Source organism: Protopterus annectens, chromosome 4.part1, assembly GCF_019279795.1.
Source record: "Protopterus annectens isolate FY-2018-M chromosome 4.part1, PAN1.0, whole genome shotgun sequence".
NCBI classification, from domain to species: Eukaryota; Metazoa; Chordata; order Ceratodontiformes; family Protopteridae; genus Protopterus; species Protopterus annectens.
In genome coordinates this window covers 458,853,029-458,870,528 of record NC_056734.1, presented here as the reverse complement: position 1 = coordinate 458,870,528, position 17,500 = coordinate 458,853,029, and the positions used below count along the sequence as shown (strand labels likewise).

Below are 17,500 nucleotides of genomic sequence, written 5' to 3'. Positions count from 1 at the left end.
TGCAGTCACTTTCTATACTTAACGTAAATTTCGGAAATCTAATGAAAAACTAAAAGTACTTCTTTCTTGTTTGTGTCGTATTGAAGATTAGCCTGAAGAATTGCATATAACTTTATATCTGTATTCTGATATACAAAAATGTGGAAAAATAATGTTGTTATGGACTGTGGGGAAAGATAACATGATTTCTGACATAACTTTCAAACAAGTCTTATAATCTAGAACAGTAGCTGAATCAGCTTTATGATAAATGTTATACACATCCTTGTGAATGTAATTTAATTACTTATTGCATTCATTTTTCTGTTGCTCAGTGTGTTAATTGCTGCTAAAAGTTTATCCCAAAATGTTTCATATAATAAAACACATTTCCAATGTGTTACTCTAACACATACTTGAATGTTTTACCATTTTTTAATATATAAGGTTCATTTACATTACTTCAATATTTTGTTGAATTAACCAAATCTCACAGCTATACCAACAGTTTTTGGGACACCTGAAATAGTTCACTAGATCAGGCCACTCAAATCTTTCTGTAACATGGAGAATGGACTGTGTTTTTTCACATGCAATAAGTTATACAGCTGCCTGGGCTTTAGTTCAAGCTGCGCTATATTATACCAAATTATATAGTCTACTGAAGGACAGTATGTCAGATGGGGCAGGGTGGTTGGTGTAAAATCCATTATGATCTCTTTGCCTATCTGCAGCCTTGTTTCATCAGCTGTAGACACTTATGTACTAATCAGGAAATTGTAGAGAGAGACCAGATTTTTATAACTCAATCTAAGGAGCACAACTTCTCTAAACCCTCCACATCTTTTTTTTGCCCTGCATTTTGACCCTGCCACTTCACAATATCCCTGTCTAAGAACTGCTTCAGTCCCTTGCTGGTTATGTCAGCCACAGGAAGTAGAAGATGACTATGAGGTAACATGCAGCCGACAGGATGACAAATAACAGAGGGGTACTCAGCTGATAAGTGATCTGTCAAATCCTCATTTTTAAATACTGCTGCCACTTAACCTTATTCAAACATGCTATGTTCTCAGATTTGGCTATAGTAACTGTGTAGGTATGTTTTATCTTGGCATACATGAGATGGTCGGGGGGTGTACCCTCCCTGCTTACTCAGTCTTCTTACACTAACCAAAGGTAGAGCAGACAGTGACTCGCAGCTCACCCAATGTTCCTTTTGTTTTGTGTAATGGACAGGTTACAGCTCCTGAGCCTGTTAACCACTGCACTTTTAATGCATGTCTCATACGTAAATGAGGCTGACAGGATATTATATTTATATTTTGCACAGATTTAGGCTAAAAACAACAATCAAGTAGAAGTGAATTCCAATTTTCTACATCAGTACAGATTTTGCTACTTAAAAAATTCAAACCAGCTACTGGAAATGATTTCACAATCATAATGCTATTTTTTCCCTTAAGAAAATAACTATACTGTTCAACAACATCCATCTTGAGAGTTCCATTATAAAGTCAATTTTAGAAAAATAGATTATGGTAGATATTTTGTGGCATGAGTTCCAAAAATGAGGTTTTTAAGAATGCTATCTCAGTAAAAGGATGCAGTATTCACTAAAACATTCTGAAATTTGAAAAAAGTTACATGGATACCAAAGGCCCTCCACCCTCAAGCAGTAGACTTTCTCACTATACATTTGGGTAAAGGGATGCTTAAATTTTCAGCACACAACTGGTTTCAGTCACCTTATTTGGACAGTAATGTGCAACTAAAATAGGCACTGGTTAACTTTGTCATTGTTGAGCTTTACTGTTGTATTGTGCATGTCAGCATTAGTGAACGATTCTCAATTTTCATTACACGTTTCATTAACTATATATCACAAAATAATTACCATTGCTTATAAAAGTGAAATCACAAGAGCATATTTCTTTGAAGCAAATTAAATTATCTCAGAAGAATTATTAATTTTAAAGACACTTTCATTCCCATCCAAAACAATGATTTTTTTTTCACCGTAGGTAGCAAATGTCCAAATGTTAGAACAAGGGGATGATTAAACATTTCGAGCAGATGTAAAATAATATTAAGAGTTGTTTTAGTAGGGTGTGGGCACATTCTTAGGTATAAATACTCACTAACCAGACAGGAAAAAAATTAAACAAATAAACAAATATTCACTCTGAAAAGACCTTTTAAATGTTCCAGTAGATAACATTGAATGTGCGTACTTGCATATGATTAATTGACAACTGTAGTTTTTATCTGCTAAAACACAACTTGCTCATTTTTCACTGTACCTATCCATGTGACCACAGTAACTACTGAAAGACAAAGCACACTTATTGTGTAAAATGACAAAAAGCATCATGTTAGTAACTACTTACATAAACGATCCTGTTCTTTCTTAGTGCAATATGTACACCATTCACTGTCAGTGCCACTGAGTTGATTGCTGTCCAGGTGGGATTACCTCGGTGTTCATTTCTAGTAGTAACAGTGAAATGGTCCGAAGTGTTCCCACATGTCTCAGTTACTGTATAATTACAAGATCCTTGGAAGTGGTACAGCTTTCCATCAAATGTGATGTAGTGAGGATCCCCGTAGATGTGGCAAACAACAGTGTCTGGAACGAAGCAGCCAAGAGTACCATCTTCTACTTTACAGATTTTATCCGGCTCACATGATGTAGGTGTACAATTCATATCGTTGTTTCCCGAGCACTGGCATTGTTGTTCACAGTTTTCTGTCATGGTATCCTCATGTTTCTGAAAAATGCAAAATGCAGGTATAAATGAAAATCTTATGTAACAAAATTTTTTGACCCAGTTGGAAATCATAGCTTCTATCAAGGGAACAATATTTGGTTACAATAGTGTTACATGACTGCATTAATGAACGGTTTAGAAGCAGGACTATACAGTGTTTATCCAGTTAATGAAAACAGTTCTGATTACATTTTACTGCAAGAAAAAGTAGGGATGGAAAGGATGGATGGAGAATGGCAGGAAGGAATATAGAAAAAAAGATGGGAAGCATAGGATTATTGAATGCAGGAATAAAGAAAGCAAGGGGTATAATGTTGTGGAAGTTAAAATGTATGCAGTGTATTGTAAAATGACTGCACATCTCTTGGAAATGAGATCAGGAGGCACAGTTCTGTAGCTTTCACATTGTTGATGCAGTCTGAAGAAATGTGTGTGGTTATGGCACCCACTGTGTCGACAATGTTAATGCTGGGAATGAGAGACTAACTGCAACTCAATTGTCATTATATAAAAATTTGGCTATGGGAATGAACCGGGACGGGAATATGTAGAAATTGGTTGGAACCATGTATTCTTACTGTTTCATTTGAAAATCGCATTTCACATCTGAATAGGATGGTTTTCAATTTTTAGTCACTAACTGTAACAGCCAAAGCACCCATTATAGTCACTAGTATAGCCAATGACCTTTCATGACCTTGAAGTTTTAATATGTTAAATCTAGAGTTGTAGTCGATGAGAGCTGCCTTTTCACTTGAATGACAGAGTTGGAAAGTTGTGACTGTCTCTGCTGGGTCTGGTCATCTGTATTTACAGTTTTGGAATAAAATGCTTCAGACTCCAGAGGTTGATGTCCCCTGCCTTCTCCTAGGCCCATTTCCTAATCCTAGACCCAAATGAAGTCAAATACTGAATACAAAGTGTAGGAGCACCACAGAGTAGGTTTAGTTAAGTAAGTACAACAATATGATATATGGTTCTTGTTTTCTTCTCTGTTTAGAAATTGTCACTTTCAGCATTATTCTGTATCACAGAATTTGTAAAATGCAAGCTCTCAAATAATATTTTCTGCTTTATATCCATAGCTTCATAGTGAAAAGCACATCAGAATTGCTGGTTTGCTTACCTCGTAATATTTGCCCTGGTACCAGCAGCCGCAGTCAGCGACATTAACACACGTGTTTCCACTAAGTACAAATCCACTGTCACACTCACAAGCCTCTACACAGGGCTTACTGCAGTTATGTGGTGCAAACTGATCCAGGCATGTTGCAGGACAGGCACTTGAACAGGGTTCATAATGACTATTAGGCATTGTGCATGGCTTTGCTGTAAGGAAAAACACAAACATGTATTTTACACATTTTATCTAATCAAGATAGCAGACAATGGAACATTGTATTACTGAAAAAATTAACAAAATACATACAACAGAATGTGGAGTTTCTCCAGGGAGGAACAATCACTCCAGCCTTTTGACAAGCATCTGCATAACTTTGTAATGAATCACACAGAGCTGTTTGGCTTCCATTTAGTGCACAAAGATCAAAGACACAGCTCTCAAAGAAGCTGTCTGGTCCGACCACATGTAGGCAGTTTGCAAATGGACCCTCTTTGCTAGTTATCAGACCACAATAGCTGCTGCTCTCATACTTGTCTTCAACGTCTGGTGGACATAGTTTTGGTGGGGGTGGATCCTTACAGTTAGGATCACCATCTGACACTTTCCAGCTGTTTCCTAGCTCTGTAGAATCTGCTGCTTGGGATCCATCAGGTTTCATGAAATCATCAGCTCTCAGGTTGTTGTAGTTTCCACATATTCCACAAGTCTGATTAAAGTATGTGCTGGGCACTTTCACGTCTGCTGTGTGGTCAGAATCATAATAAACTGAGAGCAGGAAGTCTGTTTCTAGCAGCACATAGCTTCCACTTCTCTTAACAGTGACTGCACCTCCTACAAGTGTTACAGGAAGCGTTCTCCAGATGTTGTCAACCTAGTTGTTAAAAGAAAAAGAAACAATGCAGTAACAGACATAAGCATCAATCTTAGTTCATCTGAAAACAGCATAGCCCTAGTCTGCAACACTACAGCAAGTAATTAATTTGAAATCATCACCTGTATTCCTCTGCAGAAATTATAAATCTTTTAGATTCCCAGAATCACCTAATCCTTTTCCTGCATTTGCATTTTTTTCTAATATAGTACAATCAATTGTTATGATGAAACTGAAATTCCCTCTGCTGCTGAGTGGCTTTTAGTATATCTGCATACTTACCATGTAACTAAATGGAACATATGATATAGGTGTACTATGTATGGTATGATGTTAACTGCTTCGTACCTTCTCTTAAAATATGCCCTGCATTCCCTCATTTTCTGTAGTTATAGATTTTTTTTCAGTAACTGCAAACATCTTTGCATGCACATACTTTTTGTTCTCACCAGTACAGCCAAGACTAAAAGGACCAGTTGCAGCATTAGGGTATGCAATGTTAAGGTTGACAACATTATAAGTAAACCATGGTTCTTAGCTCTCTCTTTTTCTGTCTAGTTGGAAAATCTTTCATTCATTTTCTCTGGCATACTGAATGTGAAAAAACATTGGGCCCTCAGCAAACTCACCTATAATAATAGAAAACATGCTTTTGAGGCTTCCCTTGGAAAATACATAACTTATTCATTACTTAATGAGTAACCGAAAACCTCCTTGAGTAGCTACTGACTAGTTTTTAATACATCTTAATTCCCCTTTCCAAGAAAACTTGCCCGACTTGGAATTTTACTCTACTGTATAAATTCTCAAATTTAAATCATTCACAATGCCATCATAGTTGACACTGCTTTTCAATACGCTAACCTAATTCAGAGCACAATTTATAATTAATACTATCATTGATAGACTGCATTACTATTATAGACATTTTTATAATGCACCACTGATAAAAGATAAATTAATTTATGAGAAGATGGCAAGACTGATTTCTTCAAGCTCTTTGAGGCTCTTTGTGACAATTTTCCCTACTGCTGTAAATAGGCACTATAAAATAAACCATTAATATATATCGGGTCTATATTAAAACAACAGAATGAAAAAAGAGCAAATGCTCTTTCATTGATTCATAAAACCCAAAAGCTCAAAACACCGAAGTTACAGAACAGCGATTTTGTCCCCTTTTAGACAAAATATTGTGCAAAACCTTGAAACTTGAAAATCTTGACAGAATTTAGTAATGAATGTTCCCATTTTTGCTTGTAAATTATTTATTTTTTCACTTGTTTTGCATCCACAGCATAGATTATTTTATTTAAAAGAACTACTAATTTTATATTGAGAAAGAAAATCTGTGAAAAAGAAATCTACAAAGTGAGTTTGAAAGCAAAGAAGAGATTACATTAGGAAGAGAATTCAATATAATTTTGTTTTGAATCTGATAAGTGTCTGAGAAAGTCACACAATACAAATCGGAGTCAGGAATGCTTCTAACATGACTTGTCAAATTACAGATCAGTGAACAATTGACTTACTGGGCATGATTAGTGCAAATTCAATCCAACAAAAATTAAATTAAAAGCAACCTTTTTTCAAGGTGCAGTACTTCCTGTATTCCCCCTGTGGAATGAAATTTCTGCACTCCCATCATACATTTACAAATTCCATGTCTGTATCAACAGGAAAAAAAGGTAAATCTTTGAAAAGAAGTGAAACAGTAGCAGAACACACCTTTAATACTGTACTGCAGTGAGTTTCTTTAGAAAACGAGTGTGGAGTTAAATGTCAGTGTGCTGAATACAACCAGATGGACCCTTGGCAACTTCCCCTCAATTAAGGGCAGGGAAGTCGTCAGGAATTGCTGTTTTGCATTTTATCAGAAGATTATAAACCACTATAGATGGAATTTATTTCATTATTGGAGTGTACTACTAAATGCATAAATAATAATATTGGTTTGTTATTTTAGAAGGACTATAATAAAATCTATGAAATAAAAAAGTTCCTCTAATGGTGCCCATGCAGCCAATGTTCTTTATCTAAACTAATCATAATATCTTAAAGGTTAATAACTTTTGGTCTTTTGCTTTCGTTAAACAGTTTCACTAACAAATAAAATCTCCTTTATTCAATTTTCCTGGTTTAGATAACAGAAGTTCACAGAAAACCATTAGTATGTTTCTGTGTGCCGTTTCCCCTCCATTCCTGTCTATCACCAGCACTTCAACCATGAGCTATATAATTCTTTGCCCTCCAATACCTCTCATCTCATACACTTGCCAAAAGGGGAAGAGTGCCAACTAGAGAGATGCATCATCAAATTAGTCATGGAAGGACTTATGCCGTTGCCTCTGACATACATCTGTGCATCTTTGAGGGGGAGGAACCTGAATGTTTTGATGTCACCATGTTACATGACTGAAATGTAATTGTTTCTAATCTGGGGAAATTCTCAATATCTTCACCCCCCTCCAACTGCACTATGTAACTGCAGATGATGAAAAATTTTCTTTAGGAACCTACCCTGATCCTTGGATTTGCTATGAACACCTATATCACTGTAAGGCCTACTATGTCTTTCCCCAAGTATGTGCATGCCCTGGTCCATATGTAGTTTAAGGGCTACTTCACTTCACTCGGTACGCCAATCCCAAATCCACAGTCCAGGATGTATTATTACTGGCACCAGCAAGCTTTTACTTGCCTGTTGTGACTGCAGCCCTTAACTTGAATGATGAGTCCCTTTCCAGGGAGGGATGAAGCAGCAGCATCTGCTTACACTGTCCCTTCTCTTCCTGGTTTCTTTAGCTTCTGAGCCACTACTCAAATGTTGACTGGATATTCACTTATAATGTTAATTTATAAAGGTGAACTACAGATGTTCATCTATTATTTATACATACATACACAATAGAGACGCACTTATGCAATCACAGAATTGCATCATGTGTCTGCACACGCAAGCATACACACACATACACACACACATACATATATATATATATATATATATATATATATATATATATATATATATATATATATATATATGTATATATATATATAGATAGATATATAGCTATATATATATATATATATATATATATATAGATAGATAGATAGATGTGTGTGTGTGTGTGTGTGTGTGTATTTATATATAGGGTCAGTCCTAGGTAAAGGGGACCACTGTACCCCCATTACCCTGTTGGCCTATATACATCACCTAAATTACTCTTTTTCTTCCCTCTCTCACAATTTGTCTTACGTTTTTTTTCCTTCATTCATTCAACACTTCTTAACTAAACAAGACTGCACTCTGATAACTGTGACGGAAATAGCTTCATTAAATTGCGGGTCTGGAGACCACAAAGCTCTGAGATGCATTTCAGAGTTTTTTAAACAATCTGTTCATCCAATGATGGCCCAAACGATAACCCCATTTAAGGAAAGAAATTTGTTTTTTTCCTGCATCCTTTCAACATGCCCTAAATGACCAGGACTATACTGTAAAATCTCTGCAAGAAATAACTAATTATGTTGGTACTGTTGGGGCCACTAGGCCCCCACAAACCATAGAGTTTCTAGATGCTGTGAGGTACATGTCAAAGTTTTTTAAGTAAACTTTTTCATCCAGTGTTGGCGTGAACAAAACCTCATGAGCTGGGAAAGAACATTAAAGTTATTCTTCAACTTTTCCTTTTTTCTACATCCATTGAGCACATCCCGGCTGACCAAGACTACACTGTAATAACTGTAGAGGAAATAAGTATACTAAGTTGTGGGTATGGGGGATACTTAGTCATCAGATGCCATTGAGGTTCTAGATGCTCTAAGGTGCATTTTAGAGCTTCTTTCCAATATGCTGGAACAACGATTGCGAGAATAGAAATGGTAAGGAAAGAAATGCAGTCTTACTTTTTCTGTCAAGGAAGACAGGTGTAAGACTCAAAGCAGTAAAATAGCAGTTCACACTAACCTGAGAAGGCACATATTTGCCAGAATGCATAAATCATATCTAGGAATAGTGTGTGGCTCCCTATCTTCCCAAAAAGATAGTCACCTTCTGTGTATCCGTCGACTGGCATTAGATTGGGATGAAAGTGAAGGCACAAATGGCAACATTCATACAACTCAATTTGCTGTTGTTGTACATATGCACAACATGTTTACTCATCTCTACCACTAAAAAAAAATCCACAGTATTTTACTTCTCTGATTTCATACTGAGGAAAAACTGAAAAAAAAATACAACATAGCCTTATTCGGACTGTTGCTGTCAGACATATATAAATAGCATTGCCTCCCTTTCCTTCCCCAAAAGGTATCACCTGTATATGTATGTGATGTTTGACTCTGAGGAAAGTGAAAAGAAATAATGCTCACAGTGACATCTCTAACTTGTTCCTCCCAGACAGTACACTGTGCCTTTCTAAACCACAGTGATCCTCTGTACACACCTTTGAAGTCTGTGAGAAAAGTTAAAAACATAATGACTACACCGTCCCCAGTCCAACACAAGCTATAGTGACCTGTGCACACCTCTGAGGTTTGGTAGTAAAATAAAAGAAATAAGGGCATCATCCCCAGCCCCCACACAAGCTACAATAATTTTCTATGCCAGTTTAGACTATGTGAGGTTAAGGAAAGAGGTCACTTCTAAGCCTGTGTCAAAATCCACTTATGTATCTTTTTGGGTGGAGACACCAGGTCCCAGAAGCTCTGAAGGTCTTGATGTTCTAGGATTCCTTTTATGCCTTATTTTCTTTTTGAAAGGTGATTTAAAATGACCAAATGATAAGAGGGTTGGTTACTTTCTTTCAGACAACCTCCATCCCATGAGACAGTTATAGCCACTGTTGTATACAATTCAGACATCTGGTTGTGATAAGAGTATGGTCATGTAATGAATTTCACCTTTACTCCACACAGTCACCACATATTAAACTAGTCCTGGTTGCTTCACACCTGTCAAATCAGTCCTGCAAAGCCAGAATAAAAAGGAAGTAACAGCAGAGAACTAGTCATGTCCCTTTAAAGACAGCTCCAGCAATAAAATCTTCTTTGTCTATGTATATCACAGATGCCCAGTTAAGTTGTCCATATCCTGCAAAATCAGATAACGACTGTTTAAACTGATCAAACAAGAAAAGGGTCAGTTACTTTCAACAAACATCTCTAACTCCATCCAACAGTTATAGCTACTTCTATGTGAATGTTTTTTAATTCTGAAAACAATGTATTGTATTATAGCTCTGTGAAATTCCATGCAAATAGCAGCTACATATTAAAATATCACAAGTTGCTTTCTACAACTCATATTAATCCCTCAAATATACACTAGTCCTGTGAAGATAGAAAGTGACTGTTTAATCTGAGAAAACAACATGAGACTTAGTTTCTTTTTAGTCTCCATTCAAACTTAACAGTTACAGCTAAAAATGAAGCTGATGTATTGTATTTCAGCCTTGATCCAACAGAAGCCACTCATTGCAGTATTCCAAGTTGTTTCACATAAACCACAGTGATCTTGCATATGCACAGAAATCTTCTGAAGCCAAACAGGACTGTATATCTGCTCATTTACTTTCTACAGACAGTTCTTACACCACCCTAGCAGTTTTATTTACAATTATGGACATATTGAATTTCACCTTTGTTGCATGAAACAGTAGCTACACAGTAAAGTATTTCAAGAATTGTTTCACAAAACTCACAGTAATCCTGCAAATGCACACTCATCCTACAAAGCCAGATAGGGACAGTTTAAATTAAACTGAAAAAAAAAAAAATAAATAACAAGAGGATCAGTTATTTTCTACAGACAACTCTCCCCGAACTATGCAGTTATAGCAGCTAAAAAGGGCATCTACAATTGCATTTCATCTTTGTTCTGTGGAAATAGTAGCCATACACTAAAGTATTCCAAGAGTTGCTTCACAGAAATCACAGCAATCCTGCAAAGTCAGAATAATGAGCACAGAGCAGCGATTAATCATACTTCTCTCCACATGCAGGCCACATTTTAAGTTATTCAAATTCACTTGGTTTGTAGAACAAAAGGTTTCACATCAACAAATATTTTCTGAGGAATAGTAAGTATGGACTTCCAATGTCTGTCATTTCTGACTGACTGGAATCCTTAGGGTTCACCAGGAAAAAAAATGAGGGACAAGTCAAGCAGAAAAGATGAAATAAGGCACATTCTGCAAAATCAGGGTCAGCTAAGATGAAAGACTAGAAACCCCCTAGCCATCTAAAATATCTGGATGCATGCCTGTGACAACATAAAAAAATCCCTCACATTATCACTGAACTTTGTGTTCACACCAGAGATATTTCCTGTAGTTTTAAATGCATTGACCTATTATATTCATAGATATCCCAAGGCCAATATGTGTTATGGCCATTCATACCCTACAAGTAGACTTCCTCAGGATGCATATCCTTTCTCTAGGAGGGTCATTCCAAGGCCACTATGTTTTATGGCCATTCATACCTTGCAACTATTCTACCTCAGGCTGCATTGCTTTTCTCCAAGAGGGCCACACCAGTCAGTCCTGGAGTAAATTTGTGCATACTCATTCAGTCATCTCATTTATGTTTAAGGGAAGATACTCACACTGCTTAACATGAAGAAGATGTTTTTTCCAATGGTTTGGGAGGCAATGCGTTATAAAACTATCCCTCCACCATGTTTTACTTGTCTGTTGATGAAGATTTAGGTCCCATGCTCCATTACTGGTGAAGATATTGAACTTGCAGAGAAACAGGAGGCCCAGGATTATTGGCTCTGTAATGTCACAGAAAAGAAGACAGAGACCTACCCTCAGAAGTCTAGACATCGAATAAAGGGACAGAGCATCCAACCTCTCTTGGTAGTTCAGAGACTTTCCACTGTGATATTTTCTGGTTATGAACCTTTGTGGTCTTTCTAATTGTTTGATATGTTTTTGTGAGATACACCCCAAAGGGGGCATTGCACTCAATAACTGGCATGATCAATGCTGAGAATAAGGGAGTGAGTACCCCTTTAGATTTGAAGATACTCCTTTGGCAATTAGCTGGGCTAAATAAAAGGATTTCCTATAAAAGGTCTTTCAGATGATGGTTAAAAAAGAAGAAGCTGTCAACCCAAGTACCTTAGTCCCTGACTACATTTTCATTTTGTAGAAGTGTGATGTCTCTACAGTATTATGATGGACAAGTTGTCTAAGATAAGTGATAATTCTAAACATGCTAGCATTTAGTTTGAGCTCATTTTAGTATACCAAGTCTTTATTAGAAAAATTAATTCTGGAGGGTTTTTTATGTCATAAAGTGACTTAACAACAGTCCCCAGTTTGTAGTCATCTGTACACTTTGTTAGCCAGAGTTCTTAGCTTTGTGCTTAAAGAGTTGAGAAATGCATACCAAAAGGAGATGTCTTAATACTGAGACCTAAGAGAAACCACTAATCACATTCATTTTTTTTTTGATGTGGTACCTGTAACTTGCATTGTTTGGGTTCAGACTTTCAGTCAGTTTGCTTTCCATCCTATCACATACGGATGGATTTTTAAAGCATTGAACCTTTGAATGATGGCTGTATGGGGGTTGGTGTTGAAGATGTTGGCCAGGTCAAAATAAAGTACATGTACTTCATGGTCACCAGCTACAATTTCTGTAACATGAAGTTTACTAGATAAAATAGACAGGATCTACCCTTCACATAACAAAATGATTGGGGTCAGGTCTATCCATAGATTCATAGGTGTACGCTAGGCTAATGACCTTTGGGGCCTTAATAAGCCTAACCATGAAAATATATCACACAAGTTATTGTTCTTTAGAGGTTATTTTAAGAGCGTATGTTAGTTAGGGCATGATTTGACAGATGACTATGTTCATCAGAGACATAGTTGTCTGATAAAGAACAATTTGATAGGAACTATTGGTTCACAGATCTTTTTGAACCAAAGAATGCTGCGATTCCCATCTTTCCCCCATTTGCATATCACAGGTTACATGCCTAGCCAATAACCAGAGATTAAATTCAAGCCCTGTGCCTTCTACCTATGAGGTAAAGACCATTAGGCTATACTCCCTATATTAAGATTCTTGATGTCACTGCTTATGAGTTTATTTATAGTACATTTCATAGCTTTGCAGATAAAGCTTGTAAGGCTAATAGGTCTGTTAATTCCCTAGGTTGGGTGTAAGGCCACCTTTCTGGAGGGACATCATGACTGCAGTACAGCACTCATCAAGGACAAAGCCAGTAGTTAAAAACAGGGTAAACAGTTTGTGGATTGCAGCTACAAGGGTATGTGTAACACTACTAATTAAACAACCAGGGATATTGTCAGGTCCCACTGAAGAAGTGTTTCTGGTCTTCATTAGCACTTTCAATGGATAGTCTTTAGAGATAACTGGGGAGTATGGGGTTCAGATAATTCTGGGGGTTTAAACAGAAGTCCTGGCAGTGAAGTTGGCACTAAATTTGTTTGCAAAGATACTGGCTATGTCTATTGAGACATAATAGACAGCAGAATTATTAATAATTTCTGAGAAATGTAGAGTATTTTTTTAGTTTTCTAATACAGATAAAGAAGGATTTGTAATAATCTTTGGTTCAGACACCAGCCTAATTTCATGGGTTCCTTATGTGGACCTGCTAGTGTTTTTCAGATCAGGTTAACAGTTTCATGCCAGTTTTATTTTCTGTCCTTTTCCCCATGATCTGTGTGATTATATATACATGTCTCTACTATTTTTTACTCATAGGTTGCTTTCAACCCCTCTCACTGTGTTCTATTCAAACTTTGTTTTCCTTTACTTATATTTGAGTTTTTATAATTTTCATCTTTACCCTGTTAGCTATTTTTCTCTAATACTACCTCCCTAAATGTAATAAAGTTCTCTGATTTCTTTAACTGTCTTTAGTCAAACATGGGCATGTATGATGCATTCATTAGGTGTGTATCTGCACATTCTGCAAGTACACATTCTGTGTACTCATGCATATTGCAGAAACAACCCGAAGCAATTTTGCTACTAAAAACTCTTTTGGCTTTTCCCAGTTAGGGGTCGCCACAGCAGAACTCCAGTCTGCTAATGATTGGCAGTGGATTTTTACGGTGCTGAGTTGCCAGTCCGACGCCCAGTCTTCAAGGAAGGCACACCCATCCACTCACGCACCTACCTGCATGTCTTTTGTGTCATTCAACCACGGGGAGGACATGCAGACTCCAGACAGAAAGCATTCCAGCCGAGAATCGAATGGGAGAACTTCTTGCTGTGAGGCAACAACACTAACCGCTGTACCACTGCGGCCTACTACAGTTTTGCTACTGCTGTTACAAAAAGTGTTACAAAATGTATTTTCCTTTAAACAGGCATGAAAAAGAGAATCATTGGGCCAGTTCATTTAACAACATAAATACGGCTATTCAGACAAATTATGCTGAGGTGCATGTTAAATGAATGAAGATGAAAACGCTCTGTACAATCGCACATCATATCCAAGACATGCACATTGCTACAGACAGACAGCTCATTACATCAGCCTTCCTGAGGTTCACCTCAGCAAGAATGCCTGTTATACCCAGACCTTCGAACACTTCAGCTGGTAAATCCCTTTAGTACATACAACAAAATACATAAAGGAATATAAACTACAGGCAACCAACAGCTGGATAATGTGCTAGGATAACTTCCAATAACAAATGAGTTCAGGATTGATAACTCAGAAAGAAATAAAATCCTTGCAAAGCCAAAGATCTACAAAGTGGCTGCACCTTTCCATTTTGTGGACTGAAACCCAAAATATCTCAACTGAAAAACTACAGTAAAATGACACCTTATAAATCTTATTATACTTCATCCCAATGCACTACCATTCATAAAAAAAAGTTCACACTACAATAAGCTATGTAGTTTTCACATGATTTGTATATGCACTCCATGCTCAATAGCACTGGCTACACACTCAGCCCTTAATTGAACATTACAATGCATTTCCCAAAGATTTTTCTGTGCTAGAATTTTTGATTAGAGAAGGCTCCCATCATTATAATCTGTTATATGCATTATGCAAACAGGCAGACTACAAATTCCATCTTGTCCATGGATAACAAACTGAGTATGTACTACAACTGCGTGCTAAATACCATTTCTTTTAAACTGCATTAATAACCCCAATGAAAGTAAAACTATAAACAGAACATAATGTGACATGTACTGATTCAAAATAAAAAGATGAGCATTTAGTAAGTTAAGTCACAAAATACATTTTAATACAATGAGAAACTAAGACCATTTTAAAGGTTTACTTCCAAAGTCAAGTAAATGATGTTATCTCAGAAATAAAGTCATTGATCTGGCAGATCATGGGCAGGAAGAGCAGGAAACCAAAAAAATTAGTCAACAAGATTTCCTCCCTTGGGCACTGCAGTTGAGCTGTCCTTAAATAGGGGCATTAAACACAATGTATTTATTTACTTATTTTCTTATAGAAAAGAAAAGAGCATTACTTTTGTATTAGCAAATAAATAAATAAATAAATAAATAAATAAATAAATAAATACACATCATGGAACACCACCAGTAGAGCAGTGAGTGCAGTGGCAGAGAGAGTGGGCTAGCTGCCCTATGCTCAAGGCCGATCATGCCTATTGCCTATATATTAGTTTACATATGTATACGTATATGTATATATGTATATGTATATATATATATATATATATATATATATATATATATATATATATATATATATGTGTGTGTGTGTGTGTGTGTGTGTGTGTATTTATTTATTTATTGACATTTGTTGACCGGGAAAGTCCACAGGGCCACTGACCCATTTTCAGTGGAGGCCCGGGGAGAAAAGCTCTATGATAGTACATTCAAAAAACATTAAGACATTTTAGAGTTTTAAAAGACATTTGCACATTATATACCATAATAGTAGTACATTCAATATAGTACATTAAGAGAAAATATTCATAGTTCCATCTTCAGATAAATTTCATAGAAGGTTTCAAGCAAGGGAGAGAGTAAAGCCCATGAGTAAAGGGGCAGAAGTAATAATGAGGTAAGTTGTGAGTGTCACATAGGATAGTGTAGCAGGAGGTAGGGGGAAGGAGTGAAAAGTCAGGCAATAAAGGGCAACAAGAGGTAGGCAGGAAGAGAAAAAAATCAGGCAGTAAAAGGCAGCAATATATACAGAGGTTAGTTGAGATTGCCCTGTAGGATGGTTTAGCATGAGGTGGGGAGGCTGTGGAGGTTTGGTTATTGTGCAGTGTCAGGATAAGTTATTTTGGTAGTGTAGTTTGAGAGATGATTTAAAGAGTTTAAAAGATTCCGTTAGAGCTATATGGGAGGATAATGTGTTCCAAAGTTTGGCTATATTATAGGAGTATAGACTTTGTCCAGTTCTTTTGTTTGGTTTTATGACCTTTATTAGTTGTTTCTGAGAGGCTCTAAGTGACCGAGCAGGAGTGTAAGTTTATACTACTGAGTGAAGCGCTGGGCAGAGGTGGGGTTTGAAAATGAATTTATGTGCTAATGTTAGCTGGATATAAGCAAGATGGCTTGAGAATTTGAGCCAGTTGAGTTCTGCAACTGCTTCACAGTGGTGTGTGTGGTTTGGTTTTCCTGAGGCAAATTTAGCTATTTTATAATAGCAGGATTGCAGTTTATTCCTAAGGGATGAGAGTAGGTTGGTAAAGATAGCACTTCCATATAGAAGGGAAGGGAGGAGTAGGGTACTTGCTAGTTTAGCTTTGGTTTGCTTTTTGAGGCATAATTTGTGTCTTTATAGTTTGCCTAATTTGAAGTGTACTTTTTTTATTGTGTTATGAATATGTGACTCAAAGGTAAGTTTGTCATCTATTGTTATACCTAACAGTTTGGCAGTTTTAGTTATTTTTATTTCAATTCCATCCTTAGAAAAGATCTTAAAGTCTGTCCTTTGTGGTTTTGAAGTGAATAGGAGTGGTTTTGTTTTTTTGGCGCTTAGTAGTAGTTAAGAATTATTTAGCCAGGTTTCTATTGAAGTAAAAGCTTTTTGGATTATATTGAGAAGGTCAGAGAAATTATTGGCGGAAGAAATAATTGTCGAATTATTAGTGTATTGGATCAAGTTACCTAGCTGGGAGACTTTGTGAAGGTCATCGAAAAAATATTGAAAATTAGTGGCCCTAGAATGGAACCCTGAGGGACTCCTATGTTGTTTTTTGATAGGTAGATTGTTCATTTTGCCTTTTTACTGACTGTTCCCTGTTATTGAGGTAGGAGGTGAACCATATGACAGAATTAGGGGAACATCCTATTTTTGATATTTGGTGCAGTAGTTTGTTGTGTGATACTGTGTCAAATGCTTTTGACAGGTCTAGTAGGATTACTGAGGTATAGAGGCCAGTGTCAAGGGCTTTGTTGACAGTATTGGTGAAAGAGAGCAGGTCTGTAATTTTGCAATGTGTTGGGCGAAAGCCATGTTGTGTGGGAGAGAGAAGCTCATTGTCTAGGAGGTGTTTAGTTGAGTATTTACACATTTTTCTAATATTTTTGATAGCAGCAAATGTATTGAGATTGGGCGGTAGTTTGACAGGTCATGGGAGGCTCCACCTTTATGTAGTAGGGTAATGACAGACTTTTTTTCCTATAAGTTTGGGACATAGTATTCAGAGAGAGATCAATTTATTAGTATACTGACTGGGTATGCAATTACCCTTGATGCTAGTTTTAAATATTCGGGGGGGGGGGTTGTCAGCAGAGAGA

The 17,500-nt window shown here is 36.7% G+C and overlaps 1 protein-coding gene across 1 annotated transcript in view; it reads right to left on the bottom strand.

The window, feature by feature from the left end:
- Positions 1-17,500, bottom strand: part of LOC122801223 (IgGFc-binding protein-like) — a 691,109-nt gene that overhangs the window by 377,452 nt on the left and 296,157 nt on the right. The window contains exons 26-30 of the mRNA XM_044070776.1: positions 13,618-13,647; positions 5,027-5,033; positions 4,180-4,744; positions 3,877-4,079; positions 2,370-2,750 (exon numbers count right to left, since the gene is read on the bottom strand). Of these exons, the coding sequence (XP_043926711.1) occupies positions 2,370-2,750; positions 3,877-4,079; positions 4,180-4,744; positions 5,027-5,033; positions 13,618-13,647 (1,186 nt within the window). The remainder of the gene's footprint in view (positions 1-2,369; positions 2,751-3,876; positions 4,080-4,179; positions 4,745-5,026; positions 5,034-13,617; positions 13,648-17,500) is intronic.